At 41.0% G+C, this 27189-nt stretch overlaps 1 protein-coding gene across 3 annotated transcripts in view; it reads right to left on the bottom strand.

The window, feature by feature from the left end:
- SHISAL1 (shisa like 1) overlaps positions 1-27189 on the bottom strand; it is a 150486-nt gene that overhangs the window by 11715 nt on the left and 111582 nt on the right. For 2 of the 3 annotated variants that reach the window (XM_074825606.1, XM_074825605.1), the window contains 4 exons: positions 26787-27000; positions 18821-19144; positions 17132-17161; positions 14513-15394 (listed from right to left, as the gene is read on the bottom strand). In XM_074825606.1, coding sequence (XP_074681707.1) covers positions 15379-15394; positions 17132-17161; positions 18821-19144; positions 26787-27000 — 584 coding nt within the window. In that variant the 3' untranslated portion in view covers positions 14513-15378. Of the gene's footprint in view, positions 1-14512; positions 15395-17131; positions 17162-18820; positions 19145-26786; positions 27001-27189 lie in introns of those variants that run through there. The other variant, XM_074825607.1, reaches the window with a different exon arrangement.

A 27189-nucleotide genomic window follows, 5' to 3' on the forward strand; every position in this document is an offset into this window, starting at 1 on the left:
CCCTGCAATGGAGGGGAGGGCCCTGCACCAGCGCTGTTTTTAGCACAGCGTATGGTCTCGTTACCCATGATCTGGCTGCTTTTTTGCCAAGCGAAGCTTGGGATCTGCTCAGATCCCAGGTCTGTCTCACAGACGGGTGCGGGAGGAGACTTGGCACTTGGAGTGAGCCTGGAGAGCTGCTGCAGGCGAGGACTTGCCTTCCCCACCTCCTCCACCAGAACTGCGGGTGTTAAAACAGCAGCTGGCTTAACTTCTGTTATTAATATGGCTGCCTGGCCAACAGACCAAGGCTAAGAGAGAAAACGGGTTTCCTGTAGAGTTTCTGGAATATCTATAAATGTACAAATTAAATACGTCTTTTGTCCCATCAACTGGGTTGGGTGGGAGAGGAACGAAACCACACAGGATACAATTTTCTCTATTTTTTACTAAAGGCCATATTTTACAATTCTCACTTACAAAAAGAGTGATGTGAAACCAATAGGGTTGCTAACATAAATAGGTATTACTTACTGTGAATAATGGTTTCTGAAGTAATCCTATGCTTCTGAAAGTCAAGTATTTTTCAATTAGTAGCAATGTTTTTCATTTGATAGTTCCTGAAATGGCTCATACTCCTGAACACAGTTCTGGAAAGTAAAAACATCCAGGAGAATTTCTGAGGGTTTTTTTAAAAGGAAATATGAAGCATTCAAAGTTCTGATTTATGAGTGTTGAATAGAGGAAGAGATGAAGGTTTGAGGACATAAATTGAAAGATGATCACTGAAAAGCTGCATGTGCCTTCCCTCACGGAAGCATTGCAGTCTGATTTTTAATGACCTGAAATGTTTTCTTCCTCCTTTTAAGGTTATTTCAAAAAATTGGTCAAAACACTCTGGGCCTTCCAAAGCATCTTAGAAGTGTGGATGGCCAATTACAAATAAAACTGAAAGTGAGCTGGACTTACTAATTTGCTATGAAACCCTCGAGTCACTACCAGGGTCCCTGAATCAGATGTGTCACTTGAGGCTGAAATTCTTGTGGCTGATTATTGCCAAATTTTCCTGCAGGCTAATATGTGGCAACCATTAAATAGATGATACATCTGAAGGCAAATTAATTTTCATGGTTCACAAAAAAAACCCCCTGGTTTTGTTATGTATATAGTTTGAACTGCCTTCAATTTTTTTCAAGACCTCAACGAATCGCGATGCCAAACTGAATAGGGATATCATGTAATGAACTCAAGACTTCTTGTTCCACTTGAGACTCTGCTCATTTTCACATATTTTCAGCTAACTGGAATGACCACAGAGCTTTAATTACATTCCTGTCATAGAGGAAGATGACTTGAGATTTTTTAGACATGAAGAAGCCAAGAGGAACTATTGCTAGAGGCAAGATAGTATTTTTTTTTTTGCCTGCTTCTTTAAGGTCTGGGGCAGGCACGTTGCTTTGGAAAGGAGATTATGTGTAACTTAATGGCATAGATACTGTAAGTGGGTTTCATCTCACCTAACTGTAGACATCAAAATGGTCAGATGTCTTCATTTCCAGAGAGTCACCTCAGGCTCCTTTATTGTCAACAGAAAGCAACAAGCACCTCTGCAGAGCTACTCTCCTCCTCCTGGTATTGGCCTCAAGTAGGGCCAGTGATGCTGCAGGGACTCCCCTTTGTCCTTACTGGCTTCAAAAAAGCTGATGGGTAATCAGTTCAGGTGCAGGTGTCTAAAAGTCCCATGCCTAACTTAGGGAATGAGCAGTCCCACTGCCCCCAAAAACTGAATGATAATAACGTGTGATGCTAGGATGGATTTCTGTTACCATCACGTTCAGACTCATACTGCCACATGCAAATATACAGTCTTCTATGTAAATGTATCCAACTCTGCACTATTTACAATCCAGTACCACTAAGTGGACGTTGCTCTGGAGCACAGGTCTGATGGGGAGCGGCTGAGGGAACTGGGGGGGTTTAGTCTGGAGAAGAGGAGGCTGAGGGGAGACCTCATGGCCCTCTACAACTCCCTGAAAGGAGGGTGCAGAGAGGGGGGATGAGTCTCTTGAGCCAAGGAACAAGCGCCAGGCCAAGAGGGAATGGCCTCAAGCTGCGCCAGGGCAGGGTCAGACTGGCTCTTAGGAAGGATTTCTTTGCAGAAGGGGTTGTTGGGCGTTGGAATGGGCTGCCCAGGGCAGGGGGGGAGTCCCCATCCCTGGAGGGGTTGAAGAGTCGGGTTGACCCAGCGCTGAGGGATCTGGTGGAGTTGAGAACGGTCAGGGTGAGGTTAATGGTTGGACTGGAGGATCTTCTAGGGCTTTTCCAACTGAGATGATTCTGTGATTCTGTTCCATAGTCTCCATGTTCTGGTTAGAAACCTTCTTCCCTCATGTTTATTCATGAGCAGATTTGATTCATGTGTTTAAGACCTATAACATACTAAAAGATTTTGATGGAAAAACCAAGGCCTGTAGGTATTTCCTCACACACACATACCTCTGGAAAGAAAAGCAGCTTCTTACCCTACATATGCATATACAGTCCCAAAGGTATTTTTTTCCCCCTCTCTCACAAACTTCCATTGGCTGAGTGGCAGGAAAGGTGCATCCCTGCGGCTCCTGACTGTAGCCCCCCCCCCCCGAGATGCTGCATGCTGCTGTGGACAGGGTCACAGATGGGCACTCTTTGGAGCAGGGCTTGATACTCAAAATTTTTTTTGCACAGCGAAATCTCTTGGTACTGCTGTAAAAGCTTTTAAAAAAACCTGTGAACCTTTGAATATTTCTACATCAGCGGTAAGGACTGAATTATCTGAATGTCTCTGATTTCAGCTCATCCCAATTTCCCCAAAGCTGACGTTACTGGCTTTCAAAATCTCTTCCCACAAAGGGGCTTTGACATACCAAGATACTCAAGTATTCTTCCCGTTTGCTGAGCAGTGTCAACCCATACATCTAAGATCCAAGAGACCACAATGAAAAGTACAAGAGGCTTTACAAGAGTGTGCCCTTCTATTAAAATCAGGTACATGATATAAGAAAAAGGCCTCCTTTCATACTGGCTGACAATTTGAATTTAACAGATCCGCTACAAATTGAAAGCCTGGTTTAAAAAGCGAGCAGTAAAACTCGCCATGTGATTTATGATGTAGCTTGCTAGGACACTGCCATTCCCTGCTTATGCCATCTCCAAATGCACCCAAAAACTTTTCTAGGGGTGTTTTAAAAACAAAACCACCAAAACTTTGGTGCAACAGTAGTGACTGATTCAGAAGGAAGAGCAGTTATAGAGCATATTCTTTTATGGAGTCCAGTAACTTTTAAATTTTTTGTAATTCCTTGCCATACAGTGACCAATAATTTATTTATAAATGAAGGACATCATTTAAAAGGATGTTTACGCAAGCTGTACTCAGCGTAGAGCATCTTTACTTGTACGGACGGTCAATTCTAAGTGTTGTAACACTTTGCAACTCACAGCTAAGGTTAAACGCAGCTTTATTACACAGAATGAGCTATGTGGGTTGTGCCTTGACGTTAATTGAGCCGTAGAGAAGAGTAAGTGAAGGAGAAATGTGGCCCTATGTAAGGAGCTCTGTGGGTATGCACACAGAGACATCAGTGCACATGCAGGTGTTTATGTATGTGTGTATACATGTGTATATGTGTATCATTTATTTAGCTGGCCCACAGTTTTTGTATATAATCTCCCACATTTTATATATAACTGTAGCTTAGTTTCTTTGTAAAATTCAAGAATGAGCTACTGAGCTGAACAAAAGTAGGCCAACGTACATCAGGTGAATATCCTGCTCCTTTTATTATCTCTTCTTGCCCTAGCGCTCTTTGCCACCTTGGCATCAGCAAAATTCCATCTATTAAAATTGCTGCCTAGCATGTCTTCAAGTCCAGCAGAGGACAAGAACAAACACATTCATGGAAATTGAACTGTTGAAACATGCTGAAAGGGGGAAAGGGGTTAGCCAAACATTAGATTTGAGTGTTTTGGTACCATTTGCAGAGATTCAAGGTGCTGACTTCTTTCAAGACCCATGGAAGTCAATAAAACCGAAAGCCACAGAGATTTCAGGGGACTTATGTTAGAAGCAGAGTCATTTTTTCTAGATTCCATTGGAAAGAAAGCTGCAAAGTTGGTTTCCAAAGCAGATCGGATTAATACACTGCTTGAACCGGATCCCAGCTGGATCACCCACAATTCCTAACAACACTATGAAATACTCCAGGGTTTTCATTCCCCCGGTAGCAAGTCGGGTGCTGCAGGGGCAGAGGGGTAGGACAGTGGCCCTGAGGAGGAAGGTGCCCTGTTCTCACGCCTGTACCAAACAGCTGCCCAGCAGCAAGGTCGGCAGTGAGCCCCTCTGCGCACTGGAACTGCTCCTCATCCGCCCCGAGCCTCTGCATTTCATTTGACTTCCTAAGTGACTCCCCTTTCTTTCTCCCGTTCCCATTTTTCTCTCCCGTGCACTAAACCCCATCTATAATAGCTGCTGCCTCCTCCAGGATTGCTGAAACCAGAAGCGTGTGCTGCTTCCCTTGGCCTCGCCAGAGGCTGACTTGCTCCAACGGCAGAACCATCTATTTAGGAGGGAGGAATCTGTTTCAGCACTTGAATTTTGATCCCCAAATCTGTGGTTTAGCCCCAAGTTGTATATTTACTCCCAGTTAAACCAGCTTTTTTATTTGCCTCCGCACAATACGGAAAATTCTTTCATTTCTGGAAATAAAATGCATATTAATGGCATATGGAAAAAACTGCGTTTCTCAAAATAGTTATTTCTTTTACCAAAGAGCCTTATTACTTTCACTTTTCAATATTAAGAGGGCTAGTCTTCTGAGTCAGAGCTCAGGAAAAAATATGTGGTAATTACTGTGCTGAGAGCTAGATTTCAATGTAGGATGAAACAGTCGTGTTTCCTGTAACTGTTCTTTCTGTGTATGGGTTTTTTTTTCCCTCAACTGAATTTGTGTGGCTTTTCTAGCAGTATGAAATCTAAAACTATTTCTTTTAAAATGAATTTCTGAAGATACTTCAAAAAAGAGCACGGAACACCTTTTCAAAATTATCAAGAATTAAAAAACCAGGAGTAAAGCTGTTGCAGTTCAATCTGGTTACTATTTGGCTTCCCATTGTAGATTCGGTGTATGTTTCTGTGCTCATAACCATCCAAGCACTAAATCATTTTTGTTTATTTGTAGTTAAGAGCAGAAGGGTAACACCCACAACACCATCACTGGAAACAGGACTACATGCTGGAAGAGATGTTAGAAAGGCAGTTTTATGCAGAAATGTCTCTTCCCTTTTCCCTCCCTGCCTTTCCCATGTAAAAAGCCAGGGGAGAAGTTGAGGTGTGTTGAGAGAAGAGGCCAAGGACAATTTTAGCAGAGTGCAAGAGGCAAGAAACGGCTTCTCCTTTGTGGTTATCTGAGCTGTATTGCTGGCTTTACAAAGAAACATGCTTTGACGCCAGTGGTGGAACTGTGACTGGTTTATTATTTTCCAATTGTCTCCCAGCTGCATCAAGATATTGGTCTGCTGGGGTGTAAAACGTCCTTTGGCTGCAACAGGACCTTTGTGCATGGATCAATGGCAGTGGAAGACCCCTGCTGAGCAGCATTTCTTGAGCTGCAGAGAAAGAAAACCAGTGCTTGCTTGGCGTCATCAGGCTGAGGTATCCCACTTGGTATGGCTTGGTTTGAATGATAATTTATGAAGCATGGAAATTTTTGTTTTGAACAATTATGACTGCCAGCTGGTGGGTTATTCTGTTTGTTCTACATTATTCTTCATTATTTACTCAATTTGTTTGCATGTGCATGCATGTTTTGTATTGTGGATCTATTGTATGCTCATTTTTTCATGACATTTAGGCTTCTTGCAGCTGTCCAGCCATGACTGCAGTTTTCAGGTGTGCACCTTAATATTAGGCCTTAGTAATTCAGAATGAATAATTCAACAGCAGCTATCGCATGCACACACTGTAACAGCGAATCCTGCTGTGCTGTGTCAATGTTCTTGCGTCCACTATGATCTTACAGCACTTTCAAATCAAAAATTGGAAGCCGGTTACTTACACACAAAAATAATCCTCACCCCTTCAGCTCTGCTACCACCACTGGCTTTCTGTGCCCACAGAATGTGAGACACGAGGATCTGGCAGGTGGTGCCAAGATGAGACTTTGCCCAGAGATTTCCATTCTTTGGTGTGATTATGCAATCACTGCGCAGTCCCACTGGTATCAGCAGCTATTATGCAGCAGCTGCATAATCAGGCGTTTATTGGAAGAGGGGGGAGGAAAGAAGGCCACATGTTTGTCCCCTGTGTTCCCTAATGGTAGAGGATGAAACAATTGGGAAAAGCATTGTGTGGTTTTTGATGTGCAGCTGTTGGCCTGTGTTTTCTGACTGCTCTGTTAGTCCAGCGAGAATGCTATGCTAGGAAAATGTGATGTTTGGGTCACAGCAACCCCGTGCACCGCCACAGGCCTGGGGAAGAGTGGCTGGAAAGGTGCCCGGTGGGAAAGGACCCGGGGGTGTTGGTCAACAGCTGCTAAACAGGAGCCAGCAGTGTGCCCAGGTGGTCAAGAAGGCCAATGGCATCCTGGCTTGTGTCAGCAATAGCATGGCCAGCAGGGACAGGGACGGGGTTGTCCCCCTGTGCTCGGCACTGGTGAGGCCACACCTCGATGACTGGGTTCAGTTTTGGGCCCCTCTCTACAAGAAAGACATCGAGGTGCTGAAGTACATCCAAAGGAGATGCAACGAAGCTGGTCAAGGGTCTAGAGAACAAGTCGTATGAGGAGCAGCTGAGGGAACTGGGGCTGTTTAGTCTGAAGAAAAAGAGGCTCAGGGGAGACATTATCACTCTCTACAACTACCTGAAAGGAGGTTGTAGTGAGGTGGGTGCTGGTCTCTTCTCCCAACTAACAAGTGATAGGAGAAGAGGAAATGGCCTCAAGTTGCACTGGGGGAGGTTTACATGGGATATTAGGAAAAATTTCTTCACTGAAAGGGTTGTCAAGCGTTGGAACAGCTGCCCAGGGAAGTGGTTGAGTCACCATCCCTGGAGGTATTTAAAAGATGTGTAGATGTGGCTCTTAGGGACATGGTGTAGTGGTGGACTTGGCAGTGTGAGGTTTGCAGTTGGACTCAATGACCTTAAGAGCCTTTATCAACCTAAATGATTCTATGATTCTATCAAAACTGATGTTGGTGTGAGTCTTCTGGGAATGCAGCCTCACACACTCCCCAGATAAATCAGATTTTAAAGAGCCATTCTCCTTAGGGTCCTCAGTTTGGCCTCCTGTGCAGATCTAGCTTCCCATCCAGTGACTCTTGCCTATATTCCACGAGCCCCCTTGACAGTTTTAAAATCACAAGTAATGGGTGTTCTGCTGCATCTCGAGACATTTCCTTGGTGAATTGCCAGCTTTGAAAAGAAACGTACACTTAAGTGAGATGAATCCCACTGCCAGGCTTCAGCTGGTTGAATGTCAGTGACTTGTATAAGATCATCTTCCAGCATAATGTCAAAAAAACAGTGAAGAGAAGATTCCAAGTGATTCAATCCATCTTAAGAGAGGTGGGATGAATAGCCCTGTGGAAATGTCTCTTTCAATGTGTTAGTGATGATGCCTAAATAACTAGGTGATGATCAGTTTTTAGATGGCTAAATTGACTGAGGTTAATCCTGCTCTCTATCGCCAGTTAAGATTTGTATAAATTCATCTTCCAGGTGTTGCATCTTTTTGTGACTTTGTTTGCTACAGTCCTCTATTATCTGAAATCTCCGTGCCATCAGGAATTTACAGACTGGGACCAAATTGCCTTGTAATGTTCTTTCAGCCTTGAGCTTCTTGAACTTCTTAAAGTTTGACAGACTTTCCAAAAGTCAGATGAGCTCTGCAGCTCTTTCCGAACGCTTTCCCATCTGCCGTTGCAATTGTTTCTGCTACAGGCCTTAGCGAAGGTGACACTTCCCTCCAGCAGTCTCACCCCTGCTTGTGAGGTAACAGCTCCCTACTTCTAAATGGCATCTCCTCTTTATATACTCAAGAATTTTGTTAGCTTGCTTAGCCATAGTACTGTATAGGAGAACACCTATTGTATTACTGGATATTTCAAATGGTTCCAGGACACTCTCTATCAGCAATGCCTACAACAGGGCAGTGGGGAGTGAGCTGTGCCGTTACTCACACCTTATGTCCATGTTTCTACTACGTAACGTAAAATGCACAATCTTAGCGTCGTGAGGCAGGAACTTTTGTTGCCCAGGTAGGTGTGCTCAGTTTCAGATACCAAAGCAGAGCGTGGTATAATCAGTCTTTACGAGCTAGATTACAGCCCGTTCTACGTTTGATCTTTGTAATGCATTTGCAAATTTTTATAGAACTATGGGAGAGACATATGTAGAAACTGGATGCAGTGCCAAAAGTTTGTGAATCCTTCAGCGACCCCTTCATCTTCACTTAGACAGTCTCCTAGAACCTTGCAAAAGCACTAGACTACAGGCTGCCCTGAGGCAGCGAATCTACTCATGTGCTTCCGCGTGGTCTCCTCGTAGTATGTTGGGTAAGGTGCAAAACCCAACGAGAAGAATCAGTGTTCAGATATTGTGTTTGTGTGGGGGGCAGGTTGAACCTGGGATTGTTGGAGCCCAAACCTACAGATTTCTACATGCCTCCACAGTGCCAGGATTCCCGTCTCCTAGAGATGAAGGATGTCCAATCCTCTGGGAACTGCAACATGAGACTGGGGTGGGGGGGCAACTTCTTGCTCTTACAGTATTACAAAATTTACAAAATTTTACACAGATTACAATAATGGAAGTGTTGTCAAATATTTTCAGTGTGGCCCTCAGTAACCAGATAAGCTTTTCTGTCTCATCTGTCAAACTGGAAGTAACAAAACTTGACTGAGTGGGCAAATACACCACAGCTGTTAAGTACTCGTATAGTTCTACACTACAGAGGAGCAGTGCTAACTCCAGCTCTAGCCAGTGGTCATGAGAACTGCCTTTAAGAAAGATAGGGAAACGCCAACCAATCCCCTAGCTAACTTTTACTAATCTTGTTTTTTAAATATTCTAGACCATGTCTATATAGAATAAAGGAAAAAAGAAAATGAGGCAGAAGTTGCCCTCAAAGGTGAAACGTAATAGTCTAACAAACACTAGGAGATTAGGACTTAAAATGGGAAGACATAGATTACTCTTGTCACTATCAGAATGCTTAACAAGCTCTTTTTTCTATTATCTCACTTGTCTCTCACTCCTTCAAAACCTGCCCCTTACAGGCAGCATCATCTTGTGGGCTTTCTTAGGTGTGGTTGTTGGACTGCTTCAGGTATTTTTCCTTTTGCTTTATGTATTCCCAGGGAAAAGACAGGAAGAATCAACACGAGCATGAGTTGGCAAATGCCAAACCAAGTTTGTTTTTCAGTAGCATCACAACAAAGGTGTATTTTTAACACATCCACAAAAATGCATCCACATTTTTGTCTTCTTTTAGTTGCTCATGCAAGCAGTGGGGCTCTTTTTAATTGGGAAGCCATTTTTTGTGGCTGAGAGGCTTCAGTGAATAGTAAAAAAAAAAGTCAACTCCCAGCCCCTCATGCAATTTTCTTTAAAATGTCTTAAAATGCAAATTAAGCAGGCATTTTCTAGTTGATTATTTCAGTTGTTAACTTCAGCAGGGTAAGAGAAGTTCGGGATGTTTTTGGTGATTGAAAAGTGTGAAATCTGGCTGCTTTCCAATCAATTTCTTTAAAACTGTTTAGGTGAAACTGTGCTGGAGATTAGCTGTTAGCATAAGAATGATAAAAGGTGCTGGGTTCTGCAGCTCCCTATGACTCATCACCTTTCCGAGATGAGAAGTTGGGAATGCAATAGAAAATAACTTGCCTCCCTCGTCTGCATGACTGATTAAAATCTGTATCACTAATCAACATCGAATATAGTTAATGACTGTTTAATTAATTTAATGTAATATCGGATGAAGCTCACTGCAATTACTTTTCCACATGCTGCTACATGATAGTAATGATTTTCAGCAGAAAGCAGGCAGTCTGTGCAGCATGTTTCAGCTCTCAGAGCAGCATCACTTTAATGACTGCACGGAATTGCTCTAACACAGAATTCAGCTCAGGGATATGATTAGCTAGTTAATGTACACAATTCCCCTAACTACGAAGGTCCCTTTGTGCATAAACTACTCAACTATGTCCTACAGTACCAGTCCTTCAGAAAGAAGACTTGTAGCTGGACCCTGTCCCCTTTTAGATTTGAGCCCAGCAGTCATTGTTCTGCCAGGTGACTGCATGAACTTGCTGCTTTTAACCCTGTAAATGGGTAAGTCTCCACAATATTCCACCTCTGAGATTCTTTGGAGTCTAAGTAAAGGTTATCAACACATACAAACAGATGACCCTATTGGGAAGTAAAGTGAGGTAGCTTATTTATTTCACACATCACCACTTTTCACAGTTATTTTTACCCTCCTGTATTTTATGACGGGTGCCCAGTTTCCACTATTTATTCCTTTGATGCTGTTTTACGGATGCTACATAGTGTTGTGCTGATTAAACTCATTTCTCTGACGTTTAAAGTAACGTCTCACTCACTCTGTTTTGGGATCACGTTATTATCTGACACTGGACCAACACTAGCAGCATTTCTAATTGTGTTCCAGGTACATTTGTCATATTCCTGCCATTTAATGTCTTAAACTGGTTTTATCTCTTTAGCGTTTCCGATTTCCAAGAAACTTTTTATAGTGGATTTCAAAGTCTTTCCAGAGGCATGTTTTTTCTGCAGTGAATAGATTTTCTTCACAATTCTGGTTGTAGATATCTGCATATATGTATTTATGACAGTGTTGATCCTGTAACTTCTCCAAAACCTTTTAAGTTCTTGAAAATTGTTTGCTGATTGACATCAGCGTCCTCTCATGACTTAATGAACAGTAAAATTACTCTAATGTTTCTCAGATTTCAATGCTTTTTGATCTGTTTTGCTTTTGATACTTAAACAGCCACATATCTGATATCTTCCTAATGATGATCAAACTGACTGTGTCTAATTACTGGCCTTTTCTTGAACTGTGCAGGGAAACATCATTATAAAACCAAGGTCATACAAACATGTTTTATCACTTTTCTGATGAAATGCCTAATTGCTTGCTGCGGTTCTCTTCATCATGATCTAATCAGGGAACAGTGACAATAAAAGTAACGCTGTGGCAGATCCTTGACCTCAGCTCTCACTGCAAATAACGGCCTGACATTGTCACCATTTATGGTCATGCATTCAGCATTATCACAGAAGCTTTTGATGATTTCAGCAGTGCCTGCTATTCCACAGTATGCCATTATTTCATGCAGAAATTTTAGCATACGCTAAAAGATCTTCTGCAACCCCATAAAAGGATTATTTATTACATACGGCTTTTTGTTTAATAATAACTCTGAGAATAATAAATTGGTCTGTACATGATCTTCAGCTCTACCACCTGCTTGTTCCTCCTTGAGTGAGGGAGTTAACTGTTTCCTGACACCCAGAATATACGCTGGGAGTTGATTTTCCAAGACACTGCAAGCAATGGGATTTTACTTCACAGACTTAATTTTTTTCTTCTTTATTCTCACTTCTGTTAAAAGCACCGAGTGTATATAGATAGTTGTTCTGCAGGTGTTTTTAGTAGTTCTCCAGGGCATAGCCTACAGTATTCTGTCCATCTTTTTCTTTTTTTTTTTTTCTTTTTTTTTTTAAAAGTGCTTCCTTTCAGTTCAGAGCTCTGGGTTATAAAAGTGCTACTTAGAAATCCTCTTGAAACTTTGCATAAACACAGGAAAGCTTGCCGTTTTAGATTATTAACTCCAGCTCCTTAACACCTCCCCTTTTATTTCTTCTACCACTTGCAATATTTTTGGCCAATGCTGTTGATTCTCCCTGTTGTTTGCTTGTCTATTGGCCTTATTTAGTCTCTAGAATACCAAAAGCAAGTAGTTAAATTTCATCAATGTAGTAAAAGTTTTGGTCCCTGCCAGTTCAAACTTAATACAGCCGAGACTGGTAATTCAATACAAGGTGTGGGAGCTACCTCTGCCTTTGCTACTTTAGATCCAGCCACTCTTAAACGCGTGTCAGAGACAACTAGGCTGATACTCAGTTACATTTGTACTTACAGATCTAAATCAGGAGTGATTGTGAGCGCCTGACTTCAGTTTTTTAAATGCAAATGTCAAAAGTGAAATCAGCCCGCCTGGACACCTCTGTGTGCTGTTGAGAGAAGTGGCCAGACCCTGCATGGGTGTGAAGCTCGGCTGTACTTGCACAGCGCCTGGGGCTGTTTTAAAGTTTCTCTGTGATACTTCAGAATCTAAGCTTTAGAATGACTTCTCCATTTTATTTTTCAGTGCATATACATAAACGTGTAAAACGTGCACGTGCTATTAGAATTACTATTGAGCATCTGGCACCTTAGAGAACATAAGGGGTAGGAGGTTTGTAACTACTAAAATAACTACAGAGTCCTTTAAAATTAAGTAGTTTCTACTGTGACAGAGAAGATAAAACTTGGGAAGTCACACCCATTCCTCTGTGTGATGTTATAGTGTTGTGACATCATGCAGGGCAATTGTGGGCTTAATTGGAGCAGCATTTTATGCTGGTATCTGCTACTTCAGTAGTGTTATTCCAGATTTGTTATAATGTAGATGAGGTAATGATCTCGCTGCAAAAAGTTCTGCTCAAAATATATGAGAAAATTTAAACGTGGAAGATGCTCGGAACTGGTTTCCAGTGTTTTTACTAGTTTTCATTGTTCGGTGTGCAGAGTTCATTTAGCAATAGTCTTCAGATAACTTTTTAACTACTCACTTTTGTTCTAATTGCTATTTTCTGACAATTCATTACCACATTTAAGTTAAGTTAAATCACTTCAACTGTACATTTAAAAGAAAGACTTTCCTGAAGCTGATGAATGTGACAGTCCCAGTTTGATGGAAAGGCTGAGAAATGGCTAAAACAGGGAATATCAATCAACCCATATCTGATGAGTCTACAAGAATGCAGAGAAATAAATGTTGCAATATGGGGTTTATAATTTACAGAACAAAAGGAAAAGGAGAATAAGGCATGAAATGCACAGTATGTATTGCATATGTATCAAGACAAGATGCAGGATCTCTCAATACACACAAATATTGCCTATATTCAGATTGAGGTGGACAGACACCTTGTATGTTGGCTTCACTGCACGTGCTAATAGTGAATTTCTAAATACAAGGAAGAAAGAAAGCACTCAGTGACTTATGTAGCTTGAATTATTTAAATACAAATGATAAAAATGAAAAAAAAAATCGTCCCATTTATTTGCAAGTAACTGAGACTTGGAGCACTGCAGATTGTGAGGTGTTTGGTTCCAAGCCCCCTGTCCATTTGTGCTGTTGGGTCTCCTGACATCAGACAGGAGGCCAGCCAGGAGAAGGGGTATGCAATGCAAAACGAGCTCAGGCATCTGGCTTTTCTAGGAGCAGAAAGTGATTTTCTTGGCTGTGCTTTTGTTTTTAAGCAATTTCTATTTTTACAGTTATGCAGCTCCTAGCAAAGACAAGAATATTTAGAAAAAATATATTCAACAATATCTGTTATTCTAACCCAATCTATTTTGAAGGGAATGCAGGCACACATGTAATGGTAGATGTTGTCCAACACACCTGACGTCTGATACCAGAATCTCCAGATGATGTTAATTCCCAGACGGTTCTTTCATAAAAGCACTATATGAGTATTCAATTTTATTTCTTTCCATCTTTTTAAAAAAAAACTATTGGTGCTCTGACTTGCCATATTCAGTCTGAGTATAATATAAAAGTCTAGGTAGGGGCTGTAAATAACACATGCTTTGCCCTATGATGCAAAATTTTGCATCATAGTATCATCGTATTCCTGTTTAATGTAGCGATTTTGCAAATGTAGATTTGAGTTCTTGTTTTCAAAACACTTCACTTAAAAAGGAAGGAGGCAGATTTTTTTCACTTTGTTTTTATAAATATCTTGTATCAAGAGCAGCCTCTGCACAAAACCCTCCCACTGCCCCAGTGCCTGATGGTTTTGGTGGACTAGGGCCATGTTCACACTGCGCAGCCGACCCACTTCAATGCCAACGTCCCAAACTAGTGACACAGGCAAGACTGCATGTGCAGCTCTTAGAAATTACTGAAGCAGACGACCTACTGAATGCGGGTATTTTGCTCCGGCGACAGTCTGTTCCCTGTTTCAAAATTTGGTATCAAAGGGAATTCTTCCATGTAGCCTTTTTAGCCATCAGCAAAGTATTTATTCCCTGTGCTTTTTTACAGAGTTTCTGTGGACACGCTCAGCTACCTGCTGGATTCTAAACTCTGCCAATATTTTTATAGGCTTTTTCTCTGTTTATAAGTGCTTTGGTAGTCATTTGAGCAGGTGTCAAGTAGCAGGTGAACAGCAGCAGGCTAAAAACTATTCTGTTTGTTGTCTGAAAGACAATGTGACTCAGAGGAGTTCACAGCAAAAGCAGATTGCAACATCTAATAAAGGGATGTAAAATAGACTTGCCTTTGTCTAACCCATTCCACTCACATAAAGGAAACAAGCACAGGCTTACCCTGCTGGGCTGATGCTTTTCCCAATTCTGGACAAGCAGCAGGTTTTCCAAACCTTGAGTCATGTAGCATGACATACATGATCACATACAGAGCTGACATTGCCTCTGTGTGCTGTTGTGCAGAAAGGCAGGGAACAGAGAGGCAGAAGATAGGCTTCAGGACAGTATTGCCTGTGATTTTCATACCTGATGGAGGTGGGGAGGAGTTTAACATCGCCAGAGCAAGGCAGAGAGACCATGTTCATCCGTTCCCCTCTCACATCTGGAACACAGCACAGACATGGAGAAAGTGGAGAAACTCTGCCGGGCTGCCCTGGCCCACACTTCCTCTTAGGTGATCTTCCTTGCTAGTCCGACCTTGTTTAGTCATTATTAATTAACAATATTCCCACGGTTGAGAGAACACATTTTTGCAGGAGTCAGGATTTTGATTCCACAACTTACAACACTTTATTTTATTGCCTCCCTGGCGGGTGCTTTGCTGAGCAGTAGTAAGGGTTTGCCTGCTGCTTGTTGCTGTTTGACCTCCAGCTGTGAAAAGCTGGCCCAGGGCTAACCAGAGGGCAGCTTCTCACCCAGCCCAGCGAGCGTGGAAGGGCACGTGCCCTGGAGGAGCCACCGTGAGGCCAACCACAACCGTTCACCCTCATCCATTTGCAGTCTGTGACGGTGTTTGGGTTGCAGAAGGTACATCCACCACCGGGACCTTCCGACCACGCAGGCCTTTGGACAGCCCTCAGATGGTTTCCATACTAAAGAAGAAATCAACATTAGTTGGGCTGCAAAATCCATACACTACGTGATGAAGCAACATTTTTCTAAATCAGGCTTGACGTTTCTGAGATTCATGATCTTCCTGTCCTTGCACGAGGCTGCAAGCCCTCCGCACAGCAGGCAGCAGCGGGTGTAACGGACGCCAGACTTCTTTAGTTATAACACTGCCATGGCTATACACGGTCCTCTTTGTCTCAGGTAAATAATAAAGTGATCTGCTACAACAAAATGTTTGTAGGGGATGGTCGTACCCACTATATACTATGATCTGCTTGATTTTCCTCTCTGACATATCTGTTTTCAGCCATTGCTTTCATTGCCATTTTACAGCATTTAAACTAGAACAAGAAAATAAATGATAAAATAAAAAGCACTTACATATTATTTTTAATCCAGGAACACCCCAAACTGCTTTACTAACTACAGGTTAATCCTGCCATCTTTCCCAGGACAGTTTCTTACGCTGTCTGCTCTCTGCAATAAGGACACCTAACGTCTTCGGTATTGCCAAGATTCTTGACGTGCAAAACCACTTTCCCATTACCATCATGTGGCATCTTCTAGAATGGGCACGTTTTTTAACTGTATTAGGATAAATGTAGTACAGGAAGCTAACAACTTCAACATTTGTCATCACGAAAACTTGCAAACTGTTTTGGAAAACGTTTTTAACAGTATTTAAGTTTTTATGCCCTGGGATATATGCGTATCTCACAGGATTAAAAAATCTATTTTGCATTTTCAAAAAACTCATCCGTAAACAGGAACTGTTCTTATGGTATGATACCACCAATATATATACATACATAAGTGTGTTTGTGAGGTACTAAAGAAAAATGCTTATTTTCTCTATGGAGGGAAAAGCCAGGATAAATTTAGGACACATTACAAATGCCAACACAAACTGAAAAGTTGATTTTATCGACTGGAAATCTGCTGTTACCAAAGCATCTAAGAGGTTGGTGTCATCATCTAAAACAATGGATATTCAGGTATAAAATACAAAAAGATATTAATAGATTAGACAATTTTAAAACCAGTGATGGAAATTATAAATCCAGTAACTCTATTGCTCTTCTCCACTGATAGTACGATTACATTTTGAGACCACAGGACTGAGGTCATTCATCAAATATAGACTGTAGCAGAACTGGACTCTGAAACTAAGCTTAATTTCTATATGGCAAAATTACCATATTTTCATGTATATAACCTGCAGATTATCTAATGGAGAAATAAGTCAACCTCCTCTCACTCCCCACTGTCTTAGCAATTGCTGTAGTACACAAGTCTGTCATCTTCTGAGGGAGCTGTTTACTCAAACCCCATTCACATGCTAAACACCTCGCCTGTGATCACCAGGGCCTACTACCTTTTTCCTGATGTTTTTTATGTACCCAACTCAGACCGAGTCATCTATTCACTTAGTTAAGGGGTTGTGAGTTTCAAAAGTTGCAGGTTATAAGCTTGAAAATATGGCATCTCTTGTAGTGTTTTACATGTTGAAATACAAGGGATAAATAGGGTTTTGCTAGGGAAACATCCACTTATTTCTTCCACTGAGCAATGAAAGTATTAGGAAAAAAAAGAAACAATTTTATGGGAACTGAGGGAAGCACAGACAGTTCACTGGGGAAGGGGTGAGGGTTACTGGAGTGACTTATCAATGCTCATCTCCTGCAAACACGGGAGAAGGAGCATATAGATATGCTCACCTGATCCTAACATACATTGCCCGCTTAACGCTTCAAAAAAACCAAAGAAAAACAAAAGTCAGTAACGGAAAGTGACCAAGAATCATTCAAGAATTATTGAATAGTTTCCTTTACTTTGTAATGGTATGGCAGAATTGCCAAGTGATGCAACCCGGCTAATATTTTACATATATATATGTATCTATCTATCTATCTATCTATCTCTTCGTGCAGTCGTTAGATGTTTATATATACACACAGGCGCACACACACATGTATTAAGCTAGAATACAAATGTTGGTCTTAACCTGTAGGGCAATTCTGACTGAAGACTGGGAAATCAATGTGCAAAAAAGCTGAAGGAATTAGCAGAAGAAAAAAGGAGAGAAGAGGAAGGAGACATGAAGAGTGCTTACAACCAAGCACAAGCAAGTCTCTCTCTTAAGGAGCACTGTTAGACTCCTCTGTTTGGACAAAGCCTGCTAGAATGGTCCTTAAGTCTGATCTGCACTGGATACATCCAGTACTGGCTACTATGCCAAATGACCTCCTTTTTCACTGCTCCTTGTCCTTGGGTCAAACTATCCCTACCTTTTCTATTACAAACAATCTTCAACCCTATTTGCTCTAGATTTACACTTAAAATGAAAGGGCAAGTTATGAAATAAAAGGACTACTGCTATCATCGTCCCATCTGCAACACAGCGCTACCCAAAGGTTTCAGACCAAGATCAACCTTGTGGCTTTACATGCTCTATAGCTTCAGGAACTGCTGCCACCTCTTTCACCCTGCTCGTTCTTAGATCACTTTATTTTGCCAAAACTCAGCACTCAACCTTCTGGAAGATTTCTAAAATAAACTGGTGTCTCTGTACCCTCTCTGTCCCCTTCCAAATCTTCACGCTCTCTTGCCAAGAAAAAAGTCCCTGCCTTTCTTGACACCTTATTCAGAGCATCGTTTTATTCAGCTCTCTTCCTTTGCTTCTGTTTTCTTTGGCAAAACCAGTCCAAAATCATTCAATGTCATTTTGTTCCCTGGCTATCAGTATTTAGTTTATTCTATTTATATTGCAAGTTCTGCCTGCTCCTGAAGTAGCTGTCTCTCATTTGGTCTGGGTTTTTGGGGTGGTTTTGTTTTGGTTTTGTAGCATTTAACTTTACAGTAGCCTAGTTGTGTCACTCTGTCAAATGAGATCAGGCTATGCTTTTTTGGCTATGCATATAAAAAAACTAACCTGGTTTTTATGTTGTTCTGTGTCTCATGCCACAAATAGTGTGGATTTGTGACATCTCGCATTGAAGCTATTTGAGTGTTGCTATTTATACAACCTTTTAACACCAGACCAACAGATACATAGATACACATAGCAATTAGTCTTTGGCACCTGATGAAAATTAATTTTATAATGGTCGATGTAGAACAAAGAATTGTGGTTTATTTGCACCACAGAGTAGTAAAACTATTTAGCACTGAAAAATGGCAGCATCTATTTCTCTGTGAACAGTATGAAAAGTTGACTTAATATATTCCAGAGTAAGAAATCACTTCTAAGCAGTAATTCTGTAAGACGGTTCATGATATAAAGAATTATGTGCTAGAAATGGTGCTGTTCAGCTGGAATTTGCGGGCACTTCCAAATACAGGTTATTGTTCACACTACAAAACAACAGAGTCAAAAAATACATCACAGTATGGCTTAACTTACTTACCAGGCAGATGTACTCTGAAAAGACATCAGGGGTGGGCTTAAAGCATCTCCTTTTAAAGTATGTACTGTCTGTGACGTTTGAGGCTGTGGCTGAGTTTGAGGCTGTGTCTCTGGCTGAGGCTGTGTCTGTACTTGGCTTGGATCCTGAGCAGGGTTAATCCATCGGCTCTGTCCCTGTGTCATCCACTTTCCCTGGATTCCCCACCGCGCCAGGTAAAATTTGCAAATATCATAGTTCATTGAAGAGTAATACAAAAGGTCCAGTACCAGCAAGATCACCACAAAAAAGCCATAGATCCACACTCCTAACAGTGCACTGTAGTTGCTAGGAAAGAAAAAAAGGGAAAACAAAAAAGTTATCTCACGTATCAGTAATGGTCACTGTTTTGGTTTATCAAGGTTGTTTGTTTCATTAATTAAATATAATACATAGATGGATGACACAAAAATTTTGTTCTAAAGCATGTGTCCTTAAAAAATATTTATTATTTCAGTGTAAATACATCTAATTATGCATGACAAGGGAGGTTTTTAAAAACTAAGCCCCTCTGACTTACAAACATTTTTATTTCTCCCTCTCATCTGTGTATTGGTATCAGCACGGAAATTAGGTATACAATTAGCTCCAATGCTTTTAAGTGAGACCACTGATATGTACGTGGCTGATGGGTCGTAGGTCTTATTCTGCAAATTCTCAATAGTCTATACTATTGAAAACACTCACTGCTGCCATGCATTTTAAACCACTTCTCTTAAAAGGTGTTTAACGTGCTTGGATTTGCTCTGAATTTAATAATTAATTATTGCTGGATACAGGAGACACTAATAGAAGTATAGGCTTTCAAGAGCAACTGCTGAAGATCCCTTAGCTTGCTGATAATAAATCTAAGAAGGAAGAACATTGACAAGATCATATTATACAACGCATTCCACAACAAGGAAGAGATGCACTACGTTTATATGTATATGCTGGAGTAGTTATAATGTGTACATATAGGTATATCTGTTAGGTTAATGGTTGGACTAGGTGATCTTCAAGGTCTTTTCCAGCCTAGATGATCCTGTGATTCTGTAAAGGCCATGAAAATTATCTGCTGCTGACACGGTGCATGGAGCTGTAAAGCTATGGCAGGTGAGTAAAGATATTAAAAGCAGGGTTGGGGGGGGGAAAGGAGGAAAAGGTATAAGGGGTCAAGAATTTGCAGATCAAAAAGAGGAAGAAGTGCTAAAGCTCTGCTGGAGATGCAGTATTATTAAGAGGAAAACGACTGCCAGATGTAAATGCGGTTTGGATTTGGAGTGGGGAGGATGAGGTAAGAGCAGAGAAGGGAAGGAAGGGGCAGGAAGGAGATGGTTAGGTATGCAGCCAGGAAGGCTCACAGACCTATGAGCTCATGTGGAAGTTTGTGTACCGGAGCCTGTAAAAACAAGAGCAAGCAGAAGGGATACTAGCAAAAAATGTCATTAGGAAGACAGTCTTGGAGAAAAATTATATTGAAGTAATAGGTGGGCAACCCACACCTACGTGTACCTGAACTTCCATGAACAAAATTGAACACGCACTTCACCATGCCCTCTTTCACAGACAGAAGGAACTGTATTTTATGAGAACATTGATCAAAACTGAAGTGCTGTGAGAAGAACAAAGGCTGAGAAGACAGATTATAGATGCAAGCCAGAAATACATTTTGACATTTTAAAAACATGTCCCAAGCCTTTTCGGATCTAAAACACTTCAAGTCTCCGCTTTGAACTTTCACTTCCATTTAAAACTTTTGCATGACTCTTTCATTTTATACTTTAAAAAAAATCAGAATTTGAAACAAGAAATCAGATAAGGAATCAGAATTTTAATTTCTGTGTTGCTGCCTGTCAGCACTTCAGGAGACTGATACTCCTCTCCAGGGAATGATTTTTTCACTAGACAGATTTAACACGCTTAGATTAAATGAGGTTCCATAGCAAATAACTGTAAGTAACAAGAGGAAGGTCAGAGCTGTCAATGAATCTCTTCCTGTGTAACTTTAGGAATATGCAAACCTAGGATTTTAAAAAATTTTGAGTAACTTTCCAGGAGGATTGGAAGTAGACAAAATATAGTGCTTTTGAAAACCCTTAACTCAGGAGCCTTTGCCTCTAGTGAAGACTTCCACATGCATGCCTGGCTTCCTACAACAGTGGGCAGACCTTTATGATGCATTACGATTTTTGCAGTTCAGGAACTTGAAAGTAGATCTGGTTAATCCAGGCTTCTCAGCAGTGCTACTCTTGAATTTCAGTGGATTTATTCCTATTGGGGTAAGCTCTTCTATTTTCTGCTAATATAAATAAAAGGGAAGTGAAGGCTGGAGAAGTCAGGAGGAAATCCACTGTAACAAATCCTGTTCCTTTTTATCCCTAACGCCAATAGGATCCATTTTACACATAGATGAGCTGTATTTAATCCATAGTAAGAATGGAAATACTACAAAACATGTTATTTTTGTCTTGGCAACAATATGAGAGGCAGGAACATTTCTTGTAGTTAACTCAAAAGAATTTGTTTGTATTTTAGGTCTATAGTTTCACCCATCAAAATTTTGGTTAGCAAAAATTAGAGCTATTTTGAGTGTTACGATTTAAAGCAACAATTTATTAATCATGCCATATGTGAGTTATCCATCTGCTCCTTCTAAATAACATCTGTTTCTCACAAGTACAAAAATAAAAGGCTGCTTTACTTTAATTAACAGACAGTGGGACAACAGCACTATCAAAAGGGCCTTGTGAAAAATCACAAGCAAAATTAATAAGTAGTATGTTTTGTACACAGAGGGAAATTCCATACTTTGATGTTTTCTGTTTCTCAAACTATTAAGATGGTAGAAAATATTAATTTTGCTGATGGGTACTAATTATAGTAAAAATTAAAACTTTCCTACAAATTAAGAAGATGTCTTAATTAGAAAATAAACAATCTTACACTGAATAACAGTAAGGCCAGAGACACAGAAAAGAACGGGGAATCAAAAAACTCCTAGGACTTGCTCTCATTTCATTGAACTGAACGATTTAATTGTAAAAGCAATTTCATCTTGCAATCTGATTTTCCTGTACTTTTGTGCAGAATCACAGAATGGTTTGGGGTGGAAGGGAGAAGTTTCATTTCCATTAAAAATAAAGCGTGAACAGATTCCAAGATTGAAATTATAGGGGTTTGTTCCTCCACAGGGACAATCAAGTGTAAGAAGTTGCTTTGCTGTGGTTGTATCTCCTCTCCCCTTCCCCGGCTGGGAAGCTCGCCCTGCCCCTTCCAACCAGTCAGTCTGGAGGTTTCAGTTCAGGTTCAACACAAGCTTTATCAACATAACACTGAAAATTATTTCTAAAGCTATGTTGCCCAGTCCTCTGCTGCTGCTGGCACACAAATACAACAGCTAAACCTGGAGTAAAAGTTACAAGACAATTTCTTTTTAGCTTCTCTGTGAAACAGGGTAATTCACGGGTCTATCAGAAAAGCTTCACTGCTCATTATTTTAAGATACTTCGTCTTTTATATGATGTCTATATGGTATAGCCTTGATACAGAGCCAACGGGTAAATGGAAAGATTTGCTCTGGCTTCAGGGAGCCTTGAATTGGGCTCTCTAAAGACAATAAATACTTTTACCATTCCATCTACAGGATCCTGCTTAGATTCCTCTAACATTCCCACACACAAATGAAAAGACAGGTTCTTTTATTAGTATTCTTACCCATGTGATTCCTTCCATTTAATTCATTAACTTTTTGAGACAGATGACAAGCAGGTTAGGACCAGGCTGTATTTTTTTTTAGAAGAGTTTGTTGCTTTTTATGTGTAGCACGTGAACAGAAAATAATTCATTTGGAAATTCAGGCTTAAAAACCCCCAACAAATCAAAACAACTGTGAGCAGAATTCTGCATCTGCAGAGTTTAAAAGTGAGCAGATGGCCACGGAAACTGTTTCTTTCCCTATTCTCCTTAAATGGGGCTGTTACTTGCAGTAGTAACACTTTGTAATTATTGCCCCAAGGAAATGCAATCTTACATCCTAGCAAACGCCTTGGTACTTCTAACACCGAGGAAATCTGTGCAGTTTTTGCATGTACACTTTAAATGTGATTTTTTTCCCCTTATTTTGCTCTTACTATTATCTCAAGGCCTTTGCCCAATCCTGTGTTTTCCTGCAGAACCTCTTACTGTAGTACCTAAGAGGTCTTCCCAGCTAAATTACATCATTTTGCAACAGTTGCTAGTGGAATGGATTTTTTTTTTTTTTTTTCTTTCTTGTAAAGATGACTTTCTGGGAGATATTTAAGCAAATGCCAGCTCTGCAGGGTACACGATGTACATGGAGAAATTTAGTGCTATTCTATCTTCACATTGCCTTCAGTGTAATGTTGTAGCGTGGTGTGCAAAAGCCATTCACCCTGAAAAACTGCAGTAAGAGAGAAGGAAAAACACGGGTGCGTGACAGGCTGCCTTAGCACTGTTCCAGGATCAGATTAAGGACCCCTGGCATAGTAGTGCTGCTGATAATCTACCAAAACATGTATCATAGAAAATCTGAGAGAGTATGAATACTAGATTCAAGTGAATATTATTTTTCAGAATAGTTAAACAATTTATTAGACAAAGTTTTATGGAAAAATACTTTGGATGGCAGAACTTCTCTTGTCTGTTAGACATCATCGGTATGTCTATATTTAATACTAAATTAATTGCTCACATTCAAAAATATTATGGACTGATTACTCTGCATGATTGCAAAGATACAATAGCTTAGCATTCCGCACTTATAAAAACATAGAAATTTTTTGTTATAGCCATGGAAAGAATGTAAATAAACCTGGCTGTAGTTGTAGCGTGTGACTGTAGAAGACAAACGTGCCATGACAAAGAAGTCACTTCATTAATTTTCCCCTCAACTGTATTATAAAACCAGAAATTTGTTTTGATGATCACAAGAATGGCTAAGGGGAAAAATAACCCAAATAATAATATTGAAATAAACCAAAAAATAATATTGAATCACTCTTCCCTAAAAACTATAATCCTTTTTTTTTCAGTTCACTGCCATTCCCATAGCCTAAATCATTCTCCCCAGCCACAGTAAAACAGGCTTCATCAGAATTTTTTTTCAGTGGTGTGTGAAATTAGATCTAAACAAAGACCTGACTTTGTTACTGTAAAGTGAACCCTGGATGTATTAGAAGCCAAATAAAGTTAAATTATCGTATGTTAAATAAAGTCAGAGTGTATTAAGTAAGATGCTTTTCACAATCTTTTTAATGTAGGCATCTAGGCTTCACTTCTTTCTGCCTCTCCCACAGCACACTAAAATTGTCAGGAAGTTTTCCACCAGTCTCAGTGAGCTCAGGGTCAGGAGATCTCTCCCCCTCGTCTCACTACATCGGTGTGTAAGTTAGTGTCTCTTCATTTTCCTGGCTCTGACTGATTTATCGGAAGTGATCTTTAGGGAGGTTACAAAAACGCAATACCGGCTCTACCCCTGCACTTCTCTAAGGTGCATTTCCAGAAGCTTTTTACTGTGTTTGCAAAAGATCAGCACATAGCTAACGTCCACAGGAGATTCTGAAGACACATATGGTAAATATTCCGCAGGTAGTTCTCAACCATGAAGCTTACAAAGACTACAGAGGTGGATCTTCCTCCATCAGAACTGAATGAGGTGACTTTAAAATTAAAAAAAAGATTGCTAAATGAAAACTAGTATAATACACTATGCTCTAAATATTTCCATTAAAATAAATATTGTAGTCCACAGAACACTGAACTACCTTTTTCCTACTGAGGAACTGCTCTCACACCACCCCTATAACATGAACAGCCCTGTATTTATTTCCGTGGGGGTGTGTGCATGTGTGTATGCATGCAACAGAGGATGCAGGAGGCAGAAATGTTCTACATCCCGGGGCATATGCTGCAGTCAGAATGTACCTGTTCCTCTGGGAAGTGGCTGAGTGCCCTGTCCACTTCAGGTCGTGGGTACAAGGAAGAACAGAAGGGCCTTACCTCGGTAAGCTCTGGCCAGGACTACATGGAGCAGCTGCTGAGACACTGGAAAAAGCCTGAAGAACTGGCTTTCTACTTGGCTGAACTACAAGTGGTAACACCCCCCACTCTGTGGTGAAGCTGCCCGTTAGGCAGTTGGTTGCCCAGCAGCATTGGTGCAGGGTTTACAGAACAGTAAGGAAAGAAAGGAAGCGAATTCGCTGTGCGCAGGACAAAGAACGGGGGAAGTCTGGGGGTAATAGCCACACTAGCCCATTCTTGAGGCTCTCGTGTTATTACTCTGAGCGCGAAGCAGTTTCTGGCTCTGTCTGTGACTACACACACAGCCCCTCCGTACCGAGTCTCCTGCCCTCTCCTCAGGCAGGCGTCTGAGCGCTGCCACCGTGTCTGAGCAAAGCGGGAGCACACCCACGATGGCGAGCACCCATGGCACGGGGGCACTGGGGCGGACTGGGCTGTAAACACCACCAGCGGGTTGCCTGGAGGGATGCACGTTGGCAGAGCTGGGCAGCCCCAGGTGAGGGTGCTACCAGTTTCTAGATCGTCTGGACTGCACAAAGGGTAGTGAAAACAGACGGTCTTTCACGGGCCTGTTAGAGTTGAAGTGTCTCCCCAGCCTGCTCTGATACGCTCGCATGTTCCCAGATGTGCTGAAAGGTCAAGGTGAAGAAATTTCACCTCAAGGACACAGCTAAAAGTAACAAGACAGCACAGATCCACATTAATTTAAAGGTTTCTTATATGGGTAGAGCCTATTTTTGTCTTTTTACGCTACAGAGTACACAGACTTTATGGCAGGTGATTTTCACTTTAACACCTGCGAAGTGAGAGTATGCAACTTTTACAACAAGATCCAAATCTCTCCAGGCAGAGCTGTCCGAGGAGGGGTTGTTAAGGACGATGGCACTTTGCTGACTCCCTGAGCTGGCTGCTGCTGGACACAGCTGCACGCAGCGACTTAAAAGACCCAACATCAGTATCCCAGCACCACAGTCTCCTAGCGCAGCCCTGCACCTGCTTCCACAGGAATGAGCGACACACATCGACTTCTGCATCGCAGAAGGAAACACTAAAATCCCTGTTGTAAACAAAACCCAGCAGACTGGAATTCCAGTTGTTTTCAATCTGCCCCTTCCTTGCCCTGGAGGGGCTGGTACCAGAACAGAACGGCAGGGGAAAGCAGACAGATCAGAATTTGACCTTGGGGGCTTCCATCAGTTGTGCTCTGCACCAAGAGACACCACAGCTGATTAGTGTGGCCAGAATGTCAAATCCTAAATAGGAGATGGACCACAAGTGAAGATTTTGTCATCATAAATAGGCGATCAGTAAGAGAGATCTACTTGCTACTGACTGGTTCTTTACAAAAAAAGTTACTTGACCTTTATCTTAGAGGATGGGCCCCAGCAGCACATGGAAGTATCCCAGGTAACAGGCAAGAAGACCACACAGTTTTGGTATATAAGAAAATATGTTCTGTTCCCCAAGGTCAGTGATTCCAAGAGATTTATATTCGAAACATCAGAGATTCAAAATAGTGCATTTGGGTTGATACAGAAAATGTCAACTCACCCCCTCTCTCCCTTTAGGGACAGCTTTGGGGTTTATTTTTAGTGATACACATTTAAACACAGTTTGGATCAGACTGGGGTCCCGGGAGAGACTTTTGTAACTTTTATATGTGACTTTATATTTGTTACAATTATATGCAGCTTTTACATACATGCTCTCCTGGCAATCTTTATAACCTATGTCAAAGCAAAGATAAAATATAATTTCTTTTAAGAGTTCTGTAACAGCAAAAACCTTTTAGTAATGTTTTTCTGTATGTGCAATTATTCTAATTGCTTCCATCATTAAGTACACCTCAGACTATGTTATTAGACCAGGAACAGTTTGGTGAAGAGTACTTTAGAACTCATTTACTTACTTATGCATATATCCATCTGCATTCCCTGTTAAGTTCATCTGCATAACAGTCTGAAATTCTGTCTCATTGCAGCAGTATTTAAATACTGTGTTGTTATGGTGACAGCAGAAGATGTAAGATTTATTGTCAGAAAGACGGGGGCAGTGAAAACCAAAGTGGTAGCGACCTTTGTAGTCCGTATATGGCTCGCAGACCCGAAAATGTGCAGACAACACTGTAAAACAAAGAACAATATTGACTTTGTGAGTCATTTGTGTTATCTCTGTGTTACGAACTACAATTTTTCATTGGTTAGCCTTAAACAATTGTTTGGTTTCTGAAAAACATGAATATTTCAGAACTTTCAACATCATAACATTTAGCACTAGAGGATTACAATATTTAGCCTCTTGTTGTATTTTGA

The sequence above is a fragment of the Strix aluco genome, chromosome 5 (genome assembly GCF_031877795.1).
Source record: "Strix aluco isolate bStrAlu1 chromosome 5, bStrAlu1.hap1, whole genome shotgun sequence".
NCBI lineage: Eukaryota > Metazoa > Chordata > Aves > Strigiformes > Strigidae > Strix > Strix aluco.